This window comes from Meleagris gallopavo, chromosome 2, assembly GCF_000146605.3.
Source record: "Meleagris gallopavo isolate NT-WF06-2002-E0010 breed Aviagen turkey brand Nicholas breeding stock chromosome 2, Turkey_5.1, whole genome shotgun sequence".
In the NCBI taxonomy this organism is placed as follows: domain Eukaryota; kingdom Metazoa; phylum Chordata; class Aves; order Galliformes; family Phasianidae; genus Meleagris; species Meleagris gallopavo.
The window spans coordinates 57682946-57706572 of NC_015012.2; the positions used below are offsets into that span (position 1 = coordinate 57682946).

At 37.7% G+C, this 23627-nt stretch overlaps 1 protein-coding gene across 1 annotated transcript; it reads left to right on the plus strand.

Annotated features, from left to right (window-relative positions):
* The first annotated feature begins 21110 nt into the window (after positions 1-21110).
* On the plus strand, positions 21111-22501 carry LOC104909797 (sterile alpha motif domain-containing protein 3-like). Its single transcript, XM_019613542.2, has 2 exons — positions 21111-21650; positions 22311-22501. The coding sequence occupies exons 1-2, from the start codon at positions 21572-21574 to the stop codon at positions 22499-22501; spliced, it is 270 nt and encodes an 89-aa protein (XP_019469087.1). The 5' UTR covers positions 21111-21571.
* The last annotated feature ends 1126 nt before the right edge of the window (positions 22502-23627 follow it).

The window sequence follows — 23627 nt, forward strand, 5'->3', positions numbered from 1 at the left end:
ACTTAAAAAAAAAAAAAGTTCTGATTTACAAAAAAACAAAAATCTATTTGACATTAACTTTGCTGGTAACCAGTTCAATTAACTAAATCCTCTTAGCTGTGATGTGATGTTTCCTAATTCTGTGTCTTTCCCTAAAAGTTTAGACTGAACCTTTGGGGCTCTCATGGACTGAAGGATATGTGAAAGTATGATTTCATGAGTAAGCTGTCATAATCCTTGCCACAGCCACATCTCCTTCCCTAGGGCATGCAGTCTCACAACAGAGGAAGACACCAAAAACAATGGCTCAGCCCAGATGGGAAGAACAACCACATTTTCTAATATCAAACTTGCTGAGAAGATGGCAGAAGCAGCGGGTTTTCCTGCTCTGGGACATCCACCCTTCAGTCCTTACCAGAGGGAGAGCAGGAGATAGAGCTGGAGGAGTCAGAAAAAGACCATAGGTCTGGAAAACTTCACAGGAGTGACCCTGTGGAGATGATCCTGTGAAGCTGAGACCAAGTGTGTAAACTCTACCAAGAAACCCTTGTACCTGTAGTGTCCTGTTTCTTTCCCTGCTGGTATTCCTGTTGTGGATGGCCTCATCAATCCCAGCATCAGGGAGTGTGTGGGAGGAAGTAGGGATTACAGTGACAAACAGTCCCCCGGTTGACCTGGCTCAGGGTTGACCTAACTGAGGGATGATTCCAAACCTAGCTGAGAAACGGTCACACTACAGGCAGCACCTTTATGACATAAGGGCTGTTGACAAGGATCTTTTTGCTCTGTTTTTGTGCTACATCCACCAGCTGCACAGAGAATCCTGCTCCAGGAGTGGAATATTTCCACTGGTACCAAGCATTAATTTTACCTGTTTGAAAGAGTAATAGACATCTATGCCTGGGGTATTTGCATGGGCTTTACCAGAGCCACTTATTACTAGTTCAGAAAGTAATCTCCTGTGTCAGGATTCCTCTCGATAGTGCGGAGTAATGAACTTTCATTGTCAAAATGTAGGAGCTCGTTAATCCAACTATATATTATTCTCTTCATACAGTATTTAATAAAGAGATTCAGTTGATAATGTTCAAAAATGCAGGGATTAGGAGCAGAAGTGTGATGGTTGTCCTCATCTGCCCAGGGTAGCCTTTTCTTGCACAATAGGAAACAGCAAGGGTAGTTAGAGGTTTGCTGGTATTGGAAATATCCCAAGTTTAGAAAGTGCATGGGAGTAAAAGTTGCTGTATAAATATAGGAAGTCATTTGTCTACAGACGATGAGCTTCCTGTGACATTCTAAGTGCAAATTATAGATAAGAAATGGCTGTGCAGTGCAGGATTCACTAGAGCACATGGTCCCCAAAGTGTTGCTCAGCAGTCTGTATAACATAACTCCACAGACAACAGGATCTTGGCGTTCCACAGTTGTCAACTTTATTAAGTCTCCAACACATGTGCAAAGTATTGCCATTTTGATTCGAACCTGCTTTTGGAACCAATGTTTCTGATTAGAATTTTTAGCACAAACCGGAACACAGGAGTTTCCGTCTGAGTATCAGGTAGCACTTCTGTGCTGTGTGTGTAATAGAAAATTGCAGAGAGGCTGTGGAACCTCCTCCTCCTTGGAGATCTTCAGAAGCCATCTGGGCATAGGCCTGAGCACCCTGCTCTGAGTGTCCCTGCTTGGGCAATGGTTGAAGCAAGTGACCTCCAAGATCCCTTCCAACTTCAGTCTTTCTATGTTTTTATAGCTATGACTTCTAGTAAACTTTGTTTACTCACTGAAGGACTTCTCAGAAAGGAGATGGGTAGAACTATGTTTTGTCCACACTACAGAGCAAGGATAACGCTTTTCTTAACTTAGCTATTAATTGACATTTTTCATCTTGAGCTAGCAAGATGTCTATCCTTTACAAAAAGGAAAAATAAGCCACCCTACATGTATTTTTATATGAATTTAAGTTAATTGCAAGTACTCAGAATAGACGCATCAAGTTCCTTAACTGAACTATATAAATACATGTCTGTACGTGTACAGCTGCAGCTACCCTACTGATACATCCATTTGGATTTTCATTAGTTTATAAACTCTATTATCAATTTCTCCTCTATTTTCTCTGCCATTTATATTAGTTTTCTTCAAAAACGTAACAGTGCTTTTTGAAGATGTGTATATGTGTATGTTATGAAATACTATACAGCACTTTCCACACCACTTGTGGTCTTGCAGCAGCTTCATCAGGAAAACTCTACACACCAGTGAATATACCATACAAAAGTTTGAACGTATCTTACAATCTCAGTGGCTTTCTATTGGTTCTACAGTCTCATAATTACGTATCTTTATTTATTCAAACAACTCCCTTGATCTCAGAAATATTACTTGAATTGGAACATGTTGCAAGGATCACAACCTTAAATTTGGAATATACATCAAATATTAAGATGAGCTTATACCTTTAAATGTCACATTAATTTTCTACCTTGTTCACTCTTTTCTGAAGAAATACCTGGTAGCTTCTAAAAAAATATGAATATTTGATTGAATTATTTTGTTTTTTCTTAATCTTTGGGACTCTGATTCAAATCGAGCATATAATACTTTACCTATAGCTGTATATCTCATAACATGAAATCTCCTTTCAAATACTCTTACCCACTGGCTTGTTATTCATTGGACTCTGAATCATGTAAGTAATTTGAATTAGTTTTTCATTCACTTTAAGGTTGACTGCTTTCTACTCAAAATGAGAGTTTCTGATATTTAACAGTAAAGCAAAATAATACTTTCTCCAGCTCTTGCTATCTATTTGCAGGTTATGTTTGGTTTCCAGGTTGTTTACGTTTTAAAGTTCAGCAATCGTATGCAGATTGTTAAAAAAACCTTTGGCTTCTAAGCCAAGGAGAGAAGGCAAAGAGTGGAATAACTTATGGGTATTTATGGCTGTGCGGTATTAATCAGTGATGTATATTTAAACTAATAGAAGGATAAATGGGTAAGTGAAACAGGAAAGTTCATAGCAGGAAAATAAATTTATCATTTCCAAACAGATGTTTGCTGAAAGAATAATATACGCTTTTATTCAAATATGTGACATTTTGCAGAGCCACAGATTTAAAGCTTGAAAGCAGGTGTGAATGTGTTTAATGTTTCTTAATCCAAATTGTTTATACAGTTTAAAAGTGTATCTCTTGGCAAGCCCTTTGCAAGGCTGATGGTGTTCAGTTATTCTGCTTTTACAACAGCTGATAAATAAATTGCGTTTCTTTACTCCTTCCTTCTCCATTGGAAAATACATTGGTATTGGCTCAGTTCCTACCTAGTTTTTGGTGCCCTCTAGGCTCTGCTAGCTTGATTTCATGCCTCTCCTGATGGGGAGTGGGCTAAGAGGTCTAAGTGCACCACTAGTTCTGTCCTGACTCCTATGACACCTCAGAACGATGATTTTTGAGAGGGCAAAGTGTTGTCCAAGTCCCAGTTAATGAGAGGAGAATCAAAGATGCTAGAGAAACTTCACTCCAGTGCAGGAGTAGTACAAGAATTTGATGCATTTCAGTGAGAGCATTATCAAGGCTTGACATTTTGTCAACTGAGTCCATATTCAGGCAAACCGATTGAACTTTCCTCAAAAAAACAGAACTGAAAAATTTTCTAATGTTACTTTGAATACAGTATTTCTGATCTTATCCCCTGAAATATATACAAACACTATAAAGATACAAAATCTGTTCAATTTCATTATAAACAGCAGTATTTACAACATATTACACATCGTTTCTGAGCCATAGGTCTTCTGCTTGCCAAAAGTATAAAAAACATGTGTCAATCCTGACTGAACACAACCAATTTCATTGCTGAAGTCATAAACAGACAATACACAGCTCAAGCACTTTGTGAATGGTTGCCAGTCCCTGTGATTAAACACCAGGACTGGATTTTAGATCAGGTCTGTATTGCTCTATGTTATCTACTACTCCTCTTCCTTTCCTAGTGCAAAGAAAGTTGTTGATGGCAAAAGAAACACCCTGAAGTTTACTGAAAAGTTACATCAGAAAAAGCTGTAAAAGAAACCTCTCATCTAAAGCTCTGAAGTTTGGAATATGAAGTAATTGATCTGTCAGTCACTAATGAGGGGAAATTGGTCAAAGAAAACATGTTCTGATTAAATGCAGCAGTCCTGGGCTTCACACGGTCAAACAGCAGCGATGTTGCAAACATGCTCGAAAAACATTAAGCATGTCTGGCTAAGGCTGAGAGAAGCACTGGAGAGCAAAGACTATTGGATAATTATGTTGATTTGCACCAGGAAATGGCTTGCTTGCAGAACATTTCATTAAATCATCATTATCCATTCTGAATTTACTATTGTTGATAGTAAAGCACATATAGAGATGAGGAAGGCTAATCTGTTCATCTGAATTTCTGAAGTTCAGAAGGCTGAATTATTTCAGTCCATTTACCAATGTATTTTCATACACATTTTCCCTGCTGAGAAGCTTTTAACCTAATTTTTCCACTAAAGGGAAGGAAAAAATGAACTGTCATTTACAGTAAAGCCATGAAATCAGAGAGGATCTTGTAACAAACAAAATACATTTCCAGTCTCGTATCCAGCCAGGAGACTTCAGCTACAAGTTCACAGCATCAGCATTCCTTGAGAAATGGTCAGCCAAGGAGGTAAGCTTCCTTCTCTACTCCCTCTTTTCTTCCACTTGGCACCATGCTATTTGCCCTATGCCATGTTCTGGAGAGCAATGATAACGATGCATGAGATGCAATCTTGACTAAGTATTTTCCTTGGTTAGGGTCAACTCAGATCGCCAATAATACCTGTTAATAGTTGGATATTGTGTTTTTATCATCTGAAGCTGTGATTTGAATTTTGTCTGATATAGACCTAATTAAAGCTCTGATATGATCCCTTTTGAGGAATTTCATTTTCTCTCTTTTGTGTCTTTACACCATAATACATATACGTCATTTGCTTCAGATACAGAACATAACCTGAAATTAATGTGTTTTGAAAGAACACCACCCTTACAGTGGTTACATTTTATTAATATTAGCTTTCTAAAAGACTATTTCTCTGTCTGTTTTCACGTCTAGATTGGTCAAAATGTACCTAAAACATGCACAAACTTGGAAGTAAGTTTTTCAGAAAATTGCTAGCTATGCTGCCACCTAGTGAATTTGTACTGTCTCAGATAATACTTCTGCTCATCAAGAGATTTCGCTCTGCTTTGAGGGCAGAAAATCTTTTACTGAATTTCTTCAATAAAATAAGAAATGCATGTAATTTATTACAATTTGATTTAGCATTTGGTTTAAGATTGACAAATACAAGTATTAAAAAATGCATATGCACTGAATTAGGGCACAGTTGGTAATCATTAAATATTCTTTTCATGTAGGGTCAGCTTACAAGAAATCATTTTCCTAAGGTGTAAGGTCACTGTACATGTAAACATTTGGTTTCAATATGTTCTCTCTAATAGTTAAAATGTCACTGTTTTACCTACTGTCCTGAGTGTATTCCTGTGCAACTAAAATCAATGTACTTGCCATTTACTTTAATTGAACTGGGTTTCTTCAGTCGCTGCAAGACTTAATCCATATATTTGCCAAACTGTTTTTAATAGAAATCATCTGTCCTACAAGCTTATCAGCCCCTGTTTGCAAACACATTTTTAAGAAGGAAAGATTGCTTGTAATTCATCTAAGAAAATCACACTTTTACCAGGCTTGATTTTTTTCTTCTTCCTTTTTTTTTTTTTGTGTTGTGCTAAGTAAATTACTGAGGAACAACAGCAGTTAATCCACAGTGAGATCAATTCTTACTAACAGCAACCAGCAATCCATGAGGAAACCACAGCATAACCTCTTGTCATCTAACATTTAGCATCTTTCCCAGATAAGTGAATAATTACACAGAATCTATGCAACCTAAATGTCCTGCTGGTATCTTGTAAATATATCCTGAAATTCCTCATCCTATACTTTATTCTCCATGAATATAGCAAATAATTCTGGGAAAATACAGAGAACAGGCTGATTGCAAGCCCATATAATGGGCTTCCTTGTTTCCAGCCTGCAGTTAGTTTTGCCTTGTTTGCTCTTTGTCTCCATAAAATTGTGTTCTACTTTCACAATGAAGAGTCAGCTCCAGCAGCAAAGGTTTGGACTGATATATGCTGGAAGAGTCTTACACCAGGCTGTCCACAATCTGGTAGTCCCATCACCTTCTGACTGCAGACAGTCTAAACCCAGTTTCTTAGATAAGTCTTTGCATGCTGTTGATCTGTGTTTTTCATTTAATTAAGCACAGTCAGGATGAAGAAGGAACAGGCTTGGCAGACCTGAAATGCTGGGGGGTTAGTCCAAGTCTGGATGCCATCTACCCATCTCATAATCCTATCAGAATTCAGGCATGTAGCTGCCCAGACCAATCTTCAGCAAAACATACATCAGCACAAACACAGGAGACATTGTAGTTCACAGTAACAGCATTTGTACTAGAGTTACACATGTGTTCCGTAAGTGTTGTAAGACCAAGTTTAAAGTACGTCTACAGCTAGTTAGCATTCAGGAGCAGGAGAGTAGAAGTCGCTCTGAATTTAAGACACTGAGTCTCAAGTAACACTGAAATGTATATGAAATTTAGATTCAGAGAAGCCGATCCAAAATTTACAGTCCTGGATCACATTCTGAGTGCTTAGAGGTTTTTGAGAGGGGCAGTTGTTTAGGGGAGCACTGCTTTGGGTGCTGAGGTTTCTACAATATTTGGTAGCCCAAGGGCATTGAGGCTGCGCAGTGTCATGTCTCCAGAGGCAACTAGCAGCACCCTAGCAGGCACATGTGAACCAGCACACACCAAAGGGTTACACCTCAGGTGGATCACAACAGGATCCACTGCTTTCAGAGTTGCAAGACTCAGCCCAAAAGGAGAAGACAAGATTGCAAAGATGAGAATGTGGAGGAGAGTGGAAATGTTCCATTCGGATCAATCTGATCAGGTGAAGATGACTGCAAAACCACACAATAAAGAAAACCTGCATTGGAATGAATCTGAGAAGAAAATTGCACCTCTACCTTACTGAGCCTGAACAGCATATCATTTTCTATATCAGACGTAGAATGAAGAGCTTGAGCACCTGTAGTCTTCAAATACTTTGCAGTTCATTTTTGTAAGAGTTGTTGCTAATCAGTATATCCTAGAATTTATCCTAATAGAAGTTTCTACTGAAAGAACTACTTTTTCATCTCACCTCTTTTACAAAATGTCTGCAGTATTAAGAAATGTTGTAAAAAAGATTTCTGTGAATAAAGACCTTTTCTTTCTGTTCAAAGAAGTTAAAACAGGAATAGGAGAATGAGCAATTCTTGTGTAGTTTGTCAAACATTTGGGAGTCTTCAGTATGTAAAGTAAGCTCTTCTAGACCTGCTATTTTCCAATAGGCAATTATCTGCTTTTATTTCTGGTAGATCAGTAGTAGAATGTGGTATGTAATCCTTAATGTAGGATTATATGAGATCCTGTGAACTAAAGAAATGGCTTATAATAATCCCATACAATATGACATTCATTTCCTACTTCAGCAAGAAGCGCCCCTGCACTTCAGAAAGCTGTTAATTAGCAGCAATATCCAAGCAGAAAGTCTAAGCTACTGCACATTCACTGCTATCTCAATTCACTATGGGGTACTTCAGAATACATCTATAGTAATCAGCTATTTTATTAATAATAGTGTCTTATACAGATACTTTCCATGATGTGAAGTTCTGCAAGCACATTATTCCTAAGGACCTTGTGTGCTTGGCCTCATAATCACTGTTTCTTTGAAGTATATATGGTGATATATATAATGATTTTGCTCTTACAGAATTAAGCCACAGCTGCATAAAGTTGGTTTCATTTTTAATCTTCCAAAAATAGAATCAAAATTGTATCTTAAAAATAAGGATGCTAGTGAAGTAGGTCCACCACAAGAATCAACATTTAGGCAGTCTGGTAGCCCAACGGCAGTAGCAAGTAAGTATCAGAGAAACTGCAAGTATAAAGTCCTGGAGGAAGATTACTCTAGTCCAGACGACTATTTGGATTGGTGGTGGTAAAGTTTCAGTGAGGATTTAATGGAGATTGTAGTATGGCAGAGTGATACACTTGTCATCTGAAGATGCCAGTAACAATTTCCTAATGATGTAAGTCAAGTGATAGTTGTGCAGATCCAGATACTCTTCTAAAGAAATGGAGAGCAGTCAATCATGTGAGATCTCCTTCACAGTCATCCAAACATCACAGAATCCTTTCTGCACTGAGAATGCACTGAGTAGGCCTAAGGATAGGAAAGCTGAGGCAGAAAAAGTGCAAAACCATGTTACTGTTTCTAAATAGTCCTGTCAGGATCCCTAGAAGAAATTTTTTCCAAGACTACCTGGTAAAGCAGATCCAGTGCTACTATTGTGAGTTTAGAAAAAATGATGATCTTTCAGCCATATGGATCATGGAAGTGTAATTGCAAGTTTTCTCACTGGTTACACTTGGAAGATGGAAAGCCATGGCGGAGCTCAGCTTTGGTATAGCAGCTCAGACGTGTCATTATCTAAGTGAAATTACTGTGTGTGAGGATGTGTGGTTAGCAAAACTTATATCTCACATGAGTAAGAGGTGTTCAATTCCTCATCAGATGTAGTCACATAAGGCAGAGGAACTGTTTCAAAGGAAAAATGAGAAATTTTTACACATCACATCAACTTAACAGAATTAGAAGATCTGAATTATCAAAAAGCAACTGAGCAAAAATTTTTAATCACTGAATCCAGTATTTTGGGTTTTGTTTTTTTAATAAAAATATTTTTTCTTGAAACATGTTACATTTTTCACTTTTCCTCCACTCATATCCAATTTGAAGTTGATTATACTCTGTTAAATCTACACTACTCGAGATCTACAGCACTAACTTTGCTCTGCTCAGGAGAATTTAACTTAATGGGTTAAAGTGAAACCAAGAAAATTGCTAAGAAACGTCATAGTTGATATGTTAAAAAGCAGAAATTATTTCCAAGATGTGATACTAGACAATGTATTCCATTGTTTAATATTTTAAAATTGGTTTTTAGAGGTTGAACAAGAATTTGGCAAGAAATGTGGGCAACAAAACCTGATAATAAACTCAGAAGAATGATGAATTTTCTAATCAGGTGATAAATTTAGAAACCTGTTTCTAATAAAACATGTATAAAAGTGGCATGGTCATGATTGTCACCAGAAGAAATAAAGTGTTTTACAAAGACACTTTGTAATTTCCTTTGTAAAAGGTAATACATTTTTTTAATTTAAACACTTACCTGTCCACTGTCTACTTACTAGATGGTTTTGACTTGAGAGAGTGTGCTACAGCCAAGCTGAAACATAAAGGATTAAAACAACTTATCATGACTAGTTTTACTTCAAATGTAGTAGTAAATTCCTTAATATGACAGTATCGAGAAGGCTGAAAACAATATTAATTTTATTACCAGCAGGAAATGTAAAGAAAAACAAACAAACAAAAAGCAACTAAGGCTTTATATCACTGTAGTGGAAAAGGCACATCGTCTATCAAGACTACCATTCCACTAAATTTCAAATAATCTTTTAAAATCTGCTTCTTTGGAAAGGCCATTTTCTGAAGTAGTCATCAAGGTTTTACAGAGATATATATTTTGCATTTATTTGAAATAAATTTAATCCCTTATCTGATTTAACATCAAGATTATTTGAGGATAGACATTCTGCATGTCAGTTTTTTTCCAGATATAGAATTACTGGTATAGGTTTGTTAAATGTTAATTAAATATGCTATCCTTGGGCTGAAAGTGAATTACAAATTCTGAAGAACAAGTAAATCAAAGCTACAAAAACCCAGGATTTTGGCAAATCTGTGCAAATAGCAACAAATTGTTTTGGCTAACATTGATGTCTTAGCTTGCATATAAATAAACAAATACTATTAGCAACCCACTGAGATTATAGCAAAAATATTTAATGCATAATTTTTTGCATGGAATTAGGAAAATCTCAGACATAGAAAGGATAACTGGCAAGTGTCCTGCATTCAAATCTTTATCGTGCTGACAGATGGCTTAGTTAACATTTTCTTTTACCAGTTTACTGGATCAGTTCCCATGACCTGCTGGTATTATGTTAGTAATAAATTTAACTAAAACATTTGGAGGAGTTGAACTCAGTGATCCTTAAGGTGCCCTAACTTGGGATATTCTATGATTCTGTTGCTTCAGATGTAGTTTTATCTGTAACTACTGGTACTGCTATAGAACTAATCTCCACTCGTTTAAGCAATAGACTGTAGTCCTTGTATTGGAAGAGTGTAACTTAAGAGAAAGCTTTTATCTGTGTATATTTGAAGAATGTGTATTTTAAAAGTTAGATCTTCGCTCTCTATCTACCCAGCAAGATAACTATTAGTACAACCCTTTAGACACACTTTATACCACTGAAGGACTAGATTTGCTCTGAAGTTTATGTTTGCATGGGATGAAATTTTCAAATAAAAGTAAGGAGGAAAGTCTATCCTCCCATAAATGCTGCTATCAGTTCCCATGATTTCATATCAAGGTCAACTGCTTCACTACAAGTTCTTACATGCTTAACTCCTAAACAAAGCATCGTGGTATAAAATCCCTAGCTGAGATAAATATCCTGGTCTTCTATACAGTGAGTAAACCATGTTAGGTATCAGATGAAGACATCTCTACAGATGGCTATCAACAAGCTTAAAGCTAACTCTGTACTGACCAGACTGAGACAGCTATCCAGAATATCCCCTCAAACGTTCTATTAGTTCCCTTCCCATCCCATTGGCCAGGAAATGTGAAAAGCCAAAACTCTTACACATGGTGCATGAGGTATATCCATAGGGCCTTCAAAACAGTGGTACTGCCATTGCCTTACCTGCGCCACGGAGACTGCACAGTGTTCCTTCAGTGTTGCCATGCTAGAATCCAAATTCTCAGCTGTATCAAAAATATACCATAATAATAATATTTTTTCGAGTAAAAACAGTTTGTCTACATTCAGTACATGAGCTAGCACAACACTTCCAATCTTTTGCCTTTTTCTTTAGCACAGCATTTCTGAAGCCTGTAAAACATAGTATTCAACAAGAGTTGAATATAAGGTATTTTTGCTAATTGGCAGTGACTTTCATTTAGAAAATTTCACCAGAGCAATTACACATTCTATTTTTAAAAAATATTTATAAAATAAAGAGTGGCTTTCTGTCAGGAGAGGATTCAGCAGGTAGGTACGATAAACTAGTTTATTTTCTTGCATAAAAATCTGTGGAGCCCAGCAGTTTATTATTGCTGTCACTTTCAAAAGACACAAAGGTGCCCTTCAAACATACAATATCAGAAATGGAGGAAAAATAGCTAATAGGAATTCATTATCCATAAAAACTTCAATAGAAAACCTGTTTTGTTACCACCTGCTTATGTTGAATATGGCAGTGATCTCCAGCAGCGTTCTATGATACATTTTATTATGCTGAAATTCTATAAAATTTAATCACTGCTTGTTCAAAGCTAACAATAGGCTTAACACATGTTTGGCACAAATGAGTATGTTAACATTCTTGGCTATACTGCAAATATTTTTAAAAGTTCTGTTCTGCATTGCTATTTTGTTTTTGAACATTCGGAGTTGTTCTTTTCGTTCCTGTCAGCCTCAGTCATTGGGTTTGTCCTATTTCAGTCCATGTACTGGGGTCAAATTTCACATTCTCTCCTGCCCAAATTTTTACTTATAGATTCCACTTACCTTACTTTATCCTTCCAAATACAGAATGATATCCAGTTGTTTCCAAAAACTCTTACTGAAAGTAAGATTGTGTAACAATGTTACACACACATATAATCACAGATAGCTGGATAGGTTTTTAGGTGTCTATTTTCTGAAATTTGTTGTCTGCACACCAAAGAAAGTAGAAGTGATTGTGAAACAGTTCTTAAACTAACCAAGCTTATAGCTCACAGTATTTTAAAGTATTGCTAGATTAGCAGTGGCTTGCTTTCAGAATTCATCATCCTATCAGGGACACGCCTTAAAAAAACTGATGAGCTGTTAATCTCTTTGGAGTTGTTTGGTGTAATTCTTTAATGTCAAGAGATCCTAAGAGACAAAGTCTGGAATTTAGCGAATCATTTCCTCTCAGTAAAACTGGATTCGCACAGCTTTCTAAAACATAATTGATAATATACCTCATATCTACCAGAATTTTGAAAAATTATGGAATAAATATGATAGAAATATTGTTGTATGGAAGCATTTGAAAATTCATTTAGCAGTCAATCATTGTGCTATACTTTGCCTGCCTTAATTACACTTTTTAATTACCTTAAGTCACAACATTAATTGTTTTAAGCCTTTTAAGATATAGCTAAGTTTTAGATATTTCATAAGATTTAAGGTTGGAAGGATACATTCAACCGTCTAATCTTACTTGCCAATGATGTATCTATATCAATGGTAAGAAAAAACACACACATTCGATAGCTGACGTAGAGTAAGGCAATGCAATAGACAAAACCATGTTAATATTGTTAGATTTTTCATGTAAAAAGAAAGAAACCACAAGTAATTGTCATGACCTGGTTGGAGACTACGTCTGCAGCTGTACTTCCCCCAACATCTCCCTGCTCAGTGCCAGACTGAAGGACAAAGACAATGTTGAATCTTCCCCACGTTCACCTTGGACTCCAGAGCACAGCACAGGCTGGTTGGTGACCCATGGCACTGGTGGGTCATGTCAAATGAAGAGCAACACACTTCTGTTTTCTGCAGAGAATCACACTCTGTACACAAAGAATCCATCCTGTGCTGTTCCCTAGACAGAACTTTACACGGCGCTGAACTGGCACAGAGTTACGATAGGATGTCTGATCTCCAGCACCCACGTTCTTGCAGGACAGCTCACGAATTTGAAGATAGTAAAGATCTTCAACTTCCAACTGCATTTAAGGAGGAAAAAAAATGTGGGGAAGAATAATAATAATTAAAAAACATATATATTTGTCCATACTTACAAGATTTGCAAGTGTAATGTGAGAAATTCCAAATACCAACAGACTTTAAGTCTATTAAGTCTTTAAGTCTTTAAGTATTCAGGTTTCCTAATAATGCTGATTTCTATCTCCTTTCCTCACCTATTGTTAAAGTCAATCCCTTTCACATCAAAATGGTAAGGAAGCCTGTGTGCCCACCTTTAGCATATCATTACAGAGTCCAGTAGCTTGGATTAAATTAACAAAGAGGATTTGAGCCATGGTTTCATGTTAGTGTCACCAAGAGTCATGAACACATTCTCTTCCACTGACTGTTCCTAGACAGGGGAGTAATGAGCCAGTGAATTCCTAAACTGCAGGAAACACAGCTGAACACTGAACTCCATTTATGGTGCAAATATTTAAATGTAGCCCCAACGACTCACCTCAAGCCTAAAGACTGAGTCTATTCTGCTTTGAACTAGAATCTGCTGAATGCTGTTTTCAGAAGTCTTAATATGAGTGGACAACAGCAGCACTGTCACTCTCAAAAAAGCAGAAATACTCTGATACCAGCCATTACCAGGACTGCAGAAACAACCAGAAACAAGTAGGATGAACTATCCATTGGATCTCAGAGGCAAATCAGACCCAAGTCTGCAGGAGGCCTAGCTTTTCCGCAATCCACACTTAGTAGACTTTTCCACCAATGTCATCTGTAAGAATTACTGGAAATATGGAGATCTGGATGATTCTATAAATGATCAAAACTCATCATCTTGGCATGTTAAGGTTTGATCAGAGTCACTGTAAAGACAGCTGTGATAATTTAAGGTACCACACATACTGTGCTAATGATTACGTACTGCATAGCTAAACTGAACTCTGAACTGAACTGAAATTATATGGGAATACCCAAACAGCTTGGGTTTAACATCTTTCCTGCCAAGAAATAATAAGCAGCTGGAAGTAATGTTTCACATCAGGGCATCTCCTTCCCAAATTGCTGTTTGTCTATATCCTTATTGAAATCAGGCAGTAGCTTGATAGATTTTTCAAGCCAACACTGCTACCAAAATGAAGAAGTCTTCCCACATAAACTCCTTGTAGCTCACTGCCATCTTTGTGTCACCACCTTCTTTTTAGCAGTAGAGCTCTTTTTGTGACTCTACAATGAACTAGACAAGAGTCAGACCTGACACAAAAAGAACCATCTGCTGAGTTTTCCGTTGTGTTTGTCCCATGTGACACTCATAGGGTCATAGAAAGCTTGGAGTGACGAGAGGGATGGGGACGGTAGGAGCAGGAAATATTAGGAGGTGGCATCAGGGAACAAGGACAGTTCTTTTTTGTGGCTTGGTTCTGAACAGCACACCAGTGCTTACATCATCTGAGCAACAGAGCATCCAGAAGGAAAAGGGGCTACAGAGGACTTGTTCTTTAATTCAACAGTGAGAAAAGGAATAAGGGTTTTATTTTTTAATTATTTTGTGAACTATCACACAGTCTTGGATCAAAAACATGTTCATCTTTGAACATCTTTCTTCAATAACCATGGTTTCCATGTCACAGTGTGTCTCATAAATGTCGTTTTCAATATTCACCTGAACTGTATTTGGCAGCTACATTTATTAACGCATATGGTGAGACATAGGACTAACAATTCCAAGGCAGTTTACTTGCATCAAGTTAATACAACATTTTTATTGAGATCTTAGGTCTTACAGGAAATTATTCTTCTGCTCTTTCATTCAAATATGAAAAAAGAACAATTTTAATAAGTTTTGTTGTATTCTGATCACAAAAGTTATGAATTTACGGTTTCCTAAATATGAATTTGAGCCTGCATACCTACTTGTATACTACTGCATCTATAAATGCTCATTAACATCTCTTTGTGGCAAAGAAAAGCACTTCATGTGGGCAACTAAGTCGCCCATACTCTCCTTTGCTATTATGTCAAAGATAACACAAATGTGAAAACAATGACTGCAATATCAATATACTGATTTATGTTTAGGAAGGAAAAATTATTTCAAAATAGAATGTTTCTGAGTTCTGGCAGAGAAAGATGAAAAGCAGATGAACGTGACAACACTGACCTTGTCACAAATAAGCTGCCCCGGGTTGTCTGCTGAGTGGAAAGTGACTGGCAGTAGAAGCAGAGTGTTTTAGTATTATTATTCTTTTTAAAATTCTTGGTTTTGTTTAAGAAAGCCAATGTGACAAATGCTTTAGATTAAAAATAAAATGTGAAAAAAAAGTTTTTTGACATATGACTTCCCCTTGACTGCTGAGCCATGTGAACATGATCAGTTTAGGGATTTGAACAAACAGACTATCAAAGTTTGTACAAATGCAGTAAAAGCTCTTTTTTTTCCATATCAACACTAGAGTTGAAAAAGAAGTCTGCTTTATGATCAGTTATACAGAGAGGCAGGGCAGAAATAAAGGAATGTAAGCCACTTTCAAAACTGGAAATGTGAAATTTACTCATCTAGATATTTTTTATTGACTAGCATTGTAATACTTTTCGCATTTTATATTTTCAAGACCAAAATATGTTTTTATGTATTTGACCAGGGTGTATAACTAAATACATTATAACTCATGTATTGCTGTTTGGAATCTGTATTTATTTAAAATTACTAGCGTTTTAAAAGTGAAATGATGTTTTGAAATTAACAGTCTACTTAAGATATCCCAAAGAATTTCACACCTCTTTTGGTGTTGTATTACTTCAGTCTGACTGAGTGCAATGCAAACAAGACCTACACTCAGAAAAGATTTATTTATAAAATGTGTAGGTTTAGGAGGCACAGAGTGAGTGAAACAAAGTGAAATCATTGAACTCTTACCTTTTCCCACATGCCTCGTAACTGCCTGAGACTGAACCACAGATCCGATGTCTTCTAGCTTTTTGGAAAAAGTTTAACATCATTAGGTGACCATAACATGAAGGGTACAGGGCTGAATGTGCTCTTTCTAGCAATCTAAAGCCTGGGATGAAGTGCTAACTTTCCCTTGAAATTTCCACCACTGAAACCTCTCCTGAAGAAGATTTGCCAGTTGAGACAGGCAAGTCTAAAAATACAATGCCGGGATAACTTTAGGCTGGGAAATTTAAACCAGTGTTACTAAAACAAATGATTGATTACATACGATCCTTATATATGGGACCTTCTCTTTGTTTTGGTTGGTTGGTAGTTGATTTTTGAGTTGATCATAAATAAGCTGCTGATGAAAAGGGGACAAGTAGGACAAAGCAGTCCTCTGAAGAAGCTGTGAATTCTTTTACTTATATCCTACTTACACTCTCTTAACCCAAACAGTGATGTTCAAACTTCCCAGTTTCCTCCTTCAATCTTACAGATAGAAATGGCTGATTGTGTTTCCACTTGTGGTTTCAGCTAAAGATCTTGTATCAGATGTGGCTTCATCAGCTGTATGCAATGAGACAATAACACTCAGGCTGTGGGCACTGGTTTGTTGTGGTCATAGCTGGTTAACCATAAGGACTACAACCTGAAGAAGTGAGTTGTGTACACCCTAGACATAAATTAGCCAAATAAATCCAATACATTTATTGGTCCATGCTTTAGAATGCCCTTGTTTGAAGAGTTTGTGGCAAAGGGTGACAAATTAAAGGTGCTGCTTCTGGTGTGTAAAATAGGCCAATGTTACAGCCTGTTTTATTTTTACTATTAAGCTTAATCATATCAACTCACCTGGTTTAGCATGCCAAGAAAACTTCTCGGGACAAAAACCTATGACTGAAACAATCATTAGGAGTTAACTGTAGAAAGCAAAACAAAAAAATGTGCATCGTGTAATGTGTTAAAACCCAGTTATTCATCATCATCTTCATATGATAAATAAACTGGAGGTGGAGTGCTGTCAGCAGCTAGTAATCACATAATTCAGCAATCCTCGGTGATGCTAAAATAGCAAGTCAAAGTTATAGGAGGCGATATGCACAGCTCAGTGCTGCAACCCCACTCTCAGCTCCTAAAATAAGTTGGTAAAACAGGGGCAAAGATGATCTCCAGGAGCTCTCCAGACCGCCCACTGCTCAGGCAGCTGTGTATTTCGCATATCCCTTGCTGCCTATCCATGCAGAATGAGGAGCACAGTCATGCCAAACCACCTCAAGAGCTTCCAGGCCCAAGGTCAAGGTGCTGCAAGGCTGTGCACAAGCAACCATCCTCAGCAGGCTCCACAGGTTGTTTCCTGATACCCCGCCTTCTTTGTTTGGGACAGACAAAAGCCTCAAGGCTTTACCTTCCTGCACCCAACAGGTAAACAAAATAAGAGGTGCACCAGACTTACTCAGACCTGTTTTCCTGTGTCTTAAACACAGACTCTTTCAAAGAGTTGACAAGCTCTGAGCATTCTGTCAATTCATAAAGTGCAGCAATCTTTAGTTTTCCCAGTTACGTAATGGTTATCTGAAAGGGACCTTTGTGCAAGATGTCGCTGACCATATACTGACTGCGCACAGCCATCTGTCTTTACCAGTGACTCCAATTCATTCATTTTCAGAGACTTCTCATTTGTCTTTACTGTAACTTTCACCCCTTCTCTACCTTCTGATTCATGCAGCTGATCAAACACCAGGAGAGCTCAAAAACTTCACTAAGGTTCGTGTTACTCACAATTTGGGATGATGGCCTAACTTTATAAATCAATGTTTCATTAAAACAGAAACCTCAATTGCTATAACGCATTATTTACCTATACAACTTCTAAGTGAATCTAGGGATACAGTTCCACCATTTATTTTCACCCATCTATTATGGGAGTTAGAGGGACTGATCCATCCGAAAACCACCCATATAAGAACTATATACACACACATATATTTTCAGCTTAGCCAGAACTTCTGATTGCATGAGCCTATGAACAACTGCAAAGAAGAGACAGGATTATGATGGCTGTCAATTAGATTTCTATGGAATTCTATTGCAAGGTGTATATGTCAGAAGTCTCTGCACTGCTCAGGGATAGATGGTGAAGTCCTTTGCAAAGGCACAAACAGTGACATGATCGAAAGTACTGGTGGTCCTGGTGAGAAATTCATACTTCTACTCTGAGGAAAAAGAAGTCAGTGTGATTTCTCTTACAAGAATAAATAACTTTTTTCTTTATCTTTTTGAAGCTGTTCCTGTATCGTCCTTCAGTCTGATCACATTTTCTGTGATATATGAGATTTCATTTTTGAGGTTTATGAATTTTTAACAATTACTTGATCTTTTCTTGTTCTCAATATGCAGTAACCTTGTATTTTAATTTGGTAGGATTATTTTTAAGTTGAAAAAGATGGATCCTATGTTACGGTTGCTTTATTTCCAGAAGTTGTGTTCATAAAAAATAAAATATTTTTCTTTTATGGCTTGTGCACTGCTGCTGGCAATAGATTGGACAGAGTCTCGTCTGTATGAGTATTAAATCACCTTAAAACAAGTCGAGTTAACTTTCTTTTATTGCTTTCAAATTGCCAAATAACTTGCAAGGTCTAACAGAGAAAAGTTGGTACTTGAGTCGAGGTGTGACATTTTCCCAGTAGCACTGTAGATAGTATAGATAAAACTACTTTTAAAGATCATCTAGTGAAAATGTGGATAGCAGAAGCTTCACATTTAATCAGAAGCAAATACAATAAGGAGAGAGTTGTTTTTTTAATATTTTTCAGAACTAATTCCTACAGCAGAGGAATTTGTCAGCTCAGTTGACAGACAAGTCCAGTAATCTTTGTGTTCTTTTTAGCTCTGATCAAGGTTTAGAAGTGTTGTCTGGCTTTTACCCCTTCATCTGCATCTGTATTATGGTTGTGCAAATTTTCTTCCTAGAACTTCTCTAACAGGTGTGTTGTGAATTGATGCAGATTTTCCATTGTGTCTGCTCTAAGTTTGTGTTGCAGCTACCTATCCTACAGTAGAGCATGGGAAAGAGAACAGAAGTGTGCACTTTGAGATTTATTCCTGCACTGATACTTGAATTTTCTTTCCCTTCTCTCACATTGCTTCATTTAATTGCTTCTGTAAACATTCAGACGGATGCTTTGTGCTACCATGTACTTGATAACCATCAGCAATAAACTGTTGGTATTTTCCTAATTGTTAGGAGCCTGGCAAAGGTGCTCCCCATAGAGTATTTCCCTTTATACTATTAAAAGGATCGGTGGATAACTGATGTCCTGCTAACTTACCACATTTTGATGTACTGTATCCAAGATTAGACATTCTGCTTTCCGTATTGTAGCTTGGATTTAATTATTTTAAATAATTGTAGTAGTTTGGGGGTAAGTGGAAGGAAAACAATACATCTCTGCAATGCATACAAAGATAAAAATGAATTAAGATAGAATTCAAAAATACACACAGGGAACACTTTATTTTTATTTATGATATGTATCAATTCCTAAACTTCACACTTGCAATGCTGAGATCTGACTTTTGCTGTGCGAAATTTGTCACATATTTGTGACGTAGAGGAGTGCACACATCACATTCCTCACTCTTGTCCTAAAATGCACTAAAACCTTCATTGTGACCTCACTGACAGTCATGTAGAGGTCTGTTAAGGATTAATGTATCTGTAGTCTGCAATGCCATAGATTCTTTCTCACAAGTGAATGCTGATAGAAGACTAGAGTGCTATTTTCCCAGCTCCTGTATCTGGAATATTTGCAAGGAATTGAGCAAGCACTTTTGAAATACATTTTGAAGTTTGTGTGTAGTGACCCTTAATATTACGTTCTTTAAATAAGCTTCTAAACTGTCATCACTTTATTCCCTCTAAAGTGCACAACCTACATTTCCATGTGCAAATGGACATTGTGATGTAGAGTTGGTCACATAGTGATAAAAGTGTATGTGGCTTTGCATGGCTGTTGTTTGCTTGACGCTTTTTGAAATGTTAACATCTCCATGTCTGCTTTAGCAGGAAATGTTCCAGAATACAAACCTTCTTCTAGAGTGGAGTAATGACTCTTTCCACCATTTTAATGTATCTCTTTATTTTTTTACTGGTTAGCAAGGCAAGTATAATTCTGCTTTGCATTAGGTTTTATATTTCAAGGTTTGGTTTTTTTTTATTTTTTTTTAGAATTTTTAAGTCCTATTCTTTGCAATGAAGTAAAAAGTGTGACAAGAAGGTGTGATTTTTAATTTACACCAGAGTTCTCAGCAAATAATGACTTTTCACACCCTGTTATTGCTGTTTAGCCTGGGGGAGGAGTTGTATGGCTACTGTTGTCATATCAAATTAAATCCACTTGTGTAATTCAGCAAGACAACCCCCTTAAACTTAACCCTTGAAAGATGCTGAAGTGTACCAGCATAATCTGAATGTGTCTATTTTGGGGATCTCTGCTGTTGAAGGGAAATGATGCTGTGCTACTTATTTTTTTCTTGGTAATTCAATGAAATAGGTCCTGGCTGAGGTTTGCAAGGGTTTGCCAATGTTGCTCTGACAGCAGGTACAGGGTGTATGCAGACATAGAATCATAGAATCCTTCGAGTTGGAAGGTACCACTGAAAGCCACCTAGTCCAGCTCCGCTGCAATGCATAGGGGCACCACAATTAGATCAGATTGCCCAGGGCCTGATCCAGCCTCGTCTTGAAAGTCTCCAGGGATGGGGCACCAACCACAACGCTGGTAACCTAGGAGCTAGTAGACCAGGTAGTGTTTTGAGCATGAACACGTTTTGAGCAAGGAAGTACTTGGCTGACAATTTCAGACACCCATGTTCACATCTGAAAAATCTTGCCTGTATGATTTGCTCTAATATTGTCCAGTTATGGCGCATTAGGTGCTCCTTTATGAAGTAGCGCTAAGACACATTAACAAGAAAATCATTCTCAGAGAGCTTTCTACTGTCAAAGAGTTGGCACTCCGGGGATGTGCCCGTCCCGCCGTGGTGTCGGTCACCTAGTCCCGGGGCGTGCTGTTGCCTGAGGAATGAGATCAGAGGCTGCCAGCAGGAACTGTTCCCTCCCCGCGCCGGCAGCTTTAGTGCTTCTAATTGTCGTTAATTGGCCGTTAAGTGTTTACCTGGCTACCTATTTGTTGTGCAGAGGGACTTAATGTGCCTGATGTTCTATAAGCACACAAACGACAGACTTTTATGCGATGTTTTTGGTTGTCTTTCTTTTTGTGTGTGTGTCTTTCTTTAAGATGTCAACCGTTTCCCGATGAGCTTGGTGGTGGTGAATTTCACACCCCTTTTTTTTTTCCTCTCTGTATGGAAACCTGGGTGTTAATGGTGCTGGAGCAGGTCGTGTTTTATAAGGAATGAGGCTGTCTCTGGGAGCAGAGGGAAAGAAGCGAAAAGAGAGGATGTGAAGAAAGAAAGATTCAAGGAAGCTGCCATTCGCGACAGGCATTTCTTGGATTATCCTCATTTTTTTTTTTATTTTTTTTCAGAGCATGTAAACATAAGTGCATTTGCAAAGTACTTTTTTTTTCTATTATTTTTTTTCTAGTTCAGCATGAAAATTGTCTTCTCTTTTCACTTCCCAGTGAAACTTAACTGTGCGACACCTAAATATGGAAAGTTGGTCTGTGGATCAAGTCTGCAACTGGCTGAGACAGAGCAATTTAGGAGAACTAGTTCCTAAGTTTCGCGGTAAGTATTCCTGTTGTTCCTGTGTCTTTTATCTTTTTAAATGCTTTTAATTGTCTGCTTAGCTTGTTTTGGGGTTGGCAACCGTGTAATACGTCTAAAATAACTGCAAGTTCGTTATGAGGTCTTCGAGGAGCGCAGGGGGGAAAGTCTAAGGCTGTTTGTAAAGAGGTGCACTTTCTCTCGAGAAACAGCTGGCAGTGCAACAAGCTTTACAGGGCCTATTTTATACTGCTACAGTTGCGTTATTTCAGAGGGTGTTTGTGTATATAAACACTATAATAGTACAGGAGAAACTGTTAGGAGAACATTTTGTATGCTGTGTGCTCCTTGCTCTTCTTCATTATGAGAAAAAAAAAACAATCTGCTACGGTCAAAATAAGGTCTGACTTTAAGCAGTGTAATACTAATTCACTGCTTCTGTGCATTTCAGACATAGCATTCCCTTGCTGGAAGAGAACACTGGACACTGACTTGAGCTTCTGGCATTGGAAAGGACAGTACCTAAAAGACATCATTTCTTTAAAGCTGTCGAAGAGACATAGCATTAGTAGAAAGTATCTTTGACTTTGACCCAAAACACCGCCGTGTTTTTGGGCATGTAGGATGTCTCTATAGCTCCAAAATTACCTCACAGTGATTGTAATCCCCTTCAATCTGCAGAAGAAGAAGTAAGTGGAGCAGCTCTCTTGGCTCTGAATGATCGTATGGTGCAGCAGCTGGTGAAGAAGATTGGGCACCAAGCAGTGCTAATGGACCTGATTAATAAATACAAGCAACAAAAACATGGGATACAATCTTTTGCATATGTCTGCGAAGCAGATTTACCAACCCTTCCAGAGATCAGTGGGTGAGTACATGCAGAAAACATCAGTCCGATTGAAATTATTCTTTCTGTAGTACTTTAGATCTGATATTTACTAGCTCTATAACTGTAACTTAAAAAAAAAAAAATCATTATTATAAATGTAGACTCTAACAGCATGTTAAATGTGAAATACAGTTATTACCAAACGAGCATCAATATTACTGAACACTACCATTAGTTTAACCAGTTCTGGCTCTAGAACTCAGTTTCAACTTGCACGAAGTATTATCGAACTCCTGAACTTTCACTTTAGCTGAAACTTTCTGTATTTGCTGTATTAAGTTTTTGAAGCAGTTATTATCGAATGTTCTTTGAACAAAGTCTAGTAAGAATGACTTCATTTCAGGACTTCTAACTCAAACAGTATTTAGGAAATGTTGTTTTGTAGTAATGTTCTTTACTATGAGAGTGTGAGGTGCTGGAACAGGCTGCCCAGAGAGGTTGTGGATGCCCCATCCCTAGAGGCGCTCAAGACCAAATTGGCTGGGGCTGTGGGCAGCCTGGTCTAGTATTAAATGGGGAGGTTGGTGGCCCTGCATGTGGCAGGGGAGTAGGAGATTCATGATCCTTGAGGTCCCTTCTAACCCTGGCCATTCTGTGGTTCTGTGATAACATAATAATTCCATTCTCTCTGTACAAGAAACAGAAATTCATAGACCCACAGCATTCATTAGATTGCATTTTGTGTTGCTTTGTGACGTAAGGCTGAATTTCAATTTTTACTGGATGAGCACTGTTGCCACATGAACGTTTCTTGCTAGTATCACCTATGACTGAGTCTGCAGTCCCACTGTGATAGTGGTGCTTGAATCCACATGAAAATAAACTACCTTGCCTGCCCTGCTGCTGATTTTCCAAGAACTGTCAGCTGTATTTCCCTGACATTATTTTCATGAATGCTACCCTAGCACTTGAGGGTGCACTACTGCTTGTCCACTTCTTCACCCTGCCCTCAGTGCATCTTCTATCTGCATATGAATTGAGTTTAGTTCAATTCCTTTCCTAGGAACAAAATCAAAGCTGTTAACAGGACATAGTTCCAAATGCAGTAAGTGAATATATAGCAGTAATGGCCTTGTAAAGAATCACCGAGCATGATTTGCATTTCCAGC

Excerpts from the sequence above, each read along its gene's own strand:
- LOC104909797 (XM_019613542.2), top strand. The coding sequence starts at position 21,572 with ATGGAAAGTTGGTCTGTGGATCAAGTCTGCAACTGGCTGAGACAGAGC. Across the intron at positions 21,651-22,310 it reads ACTAGTTCCTAAGTTTCGCG|AAGAAGAAGTAAGTGGAGCA; the intron begins GTAAGTATTCCT and ends TTCAATCTGCAG.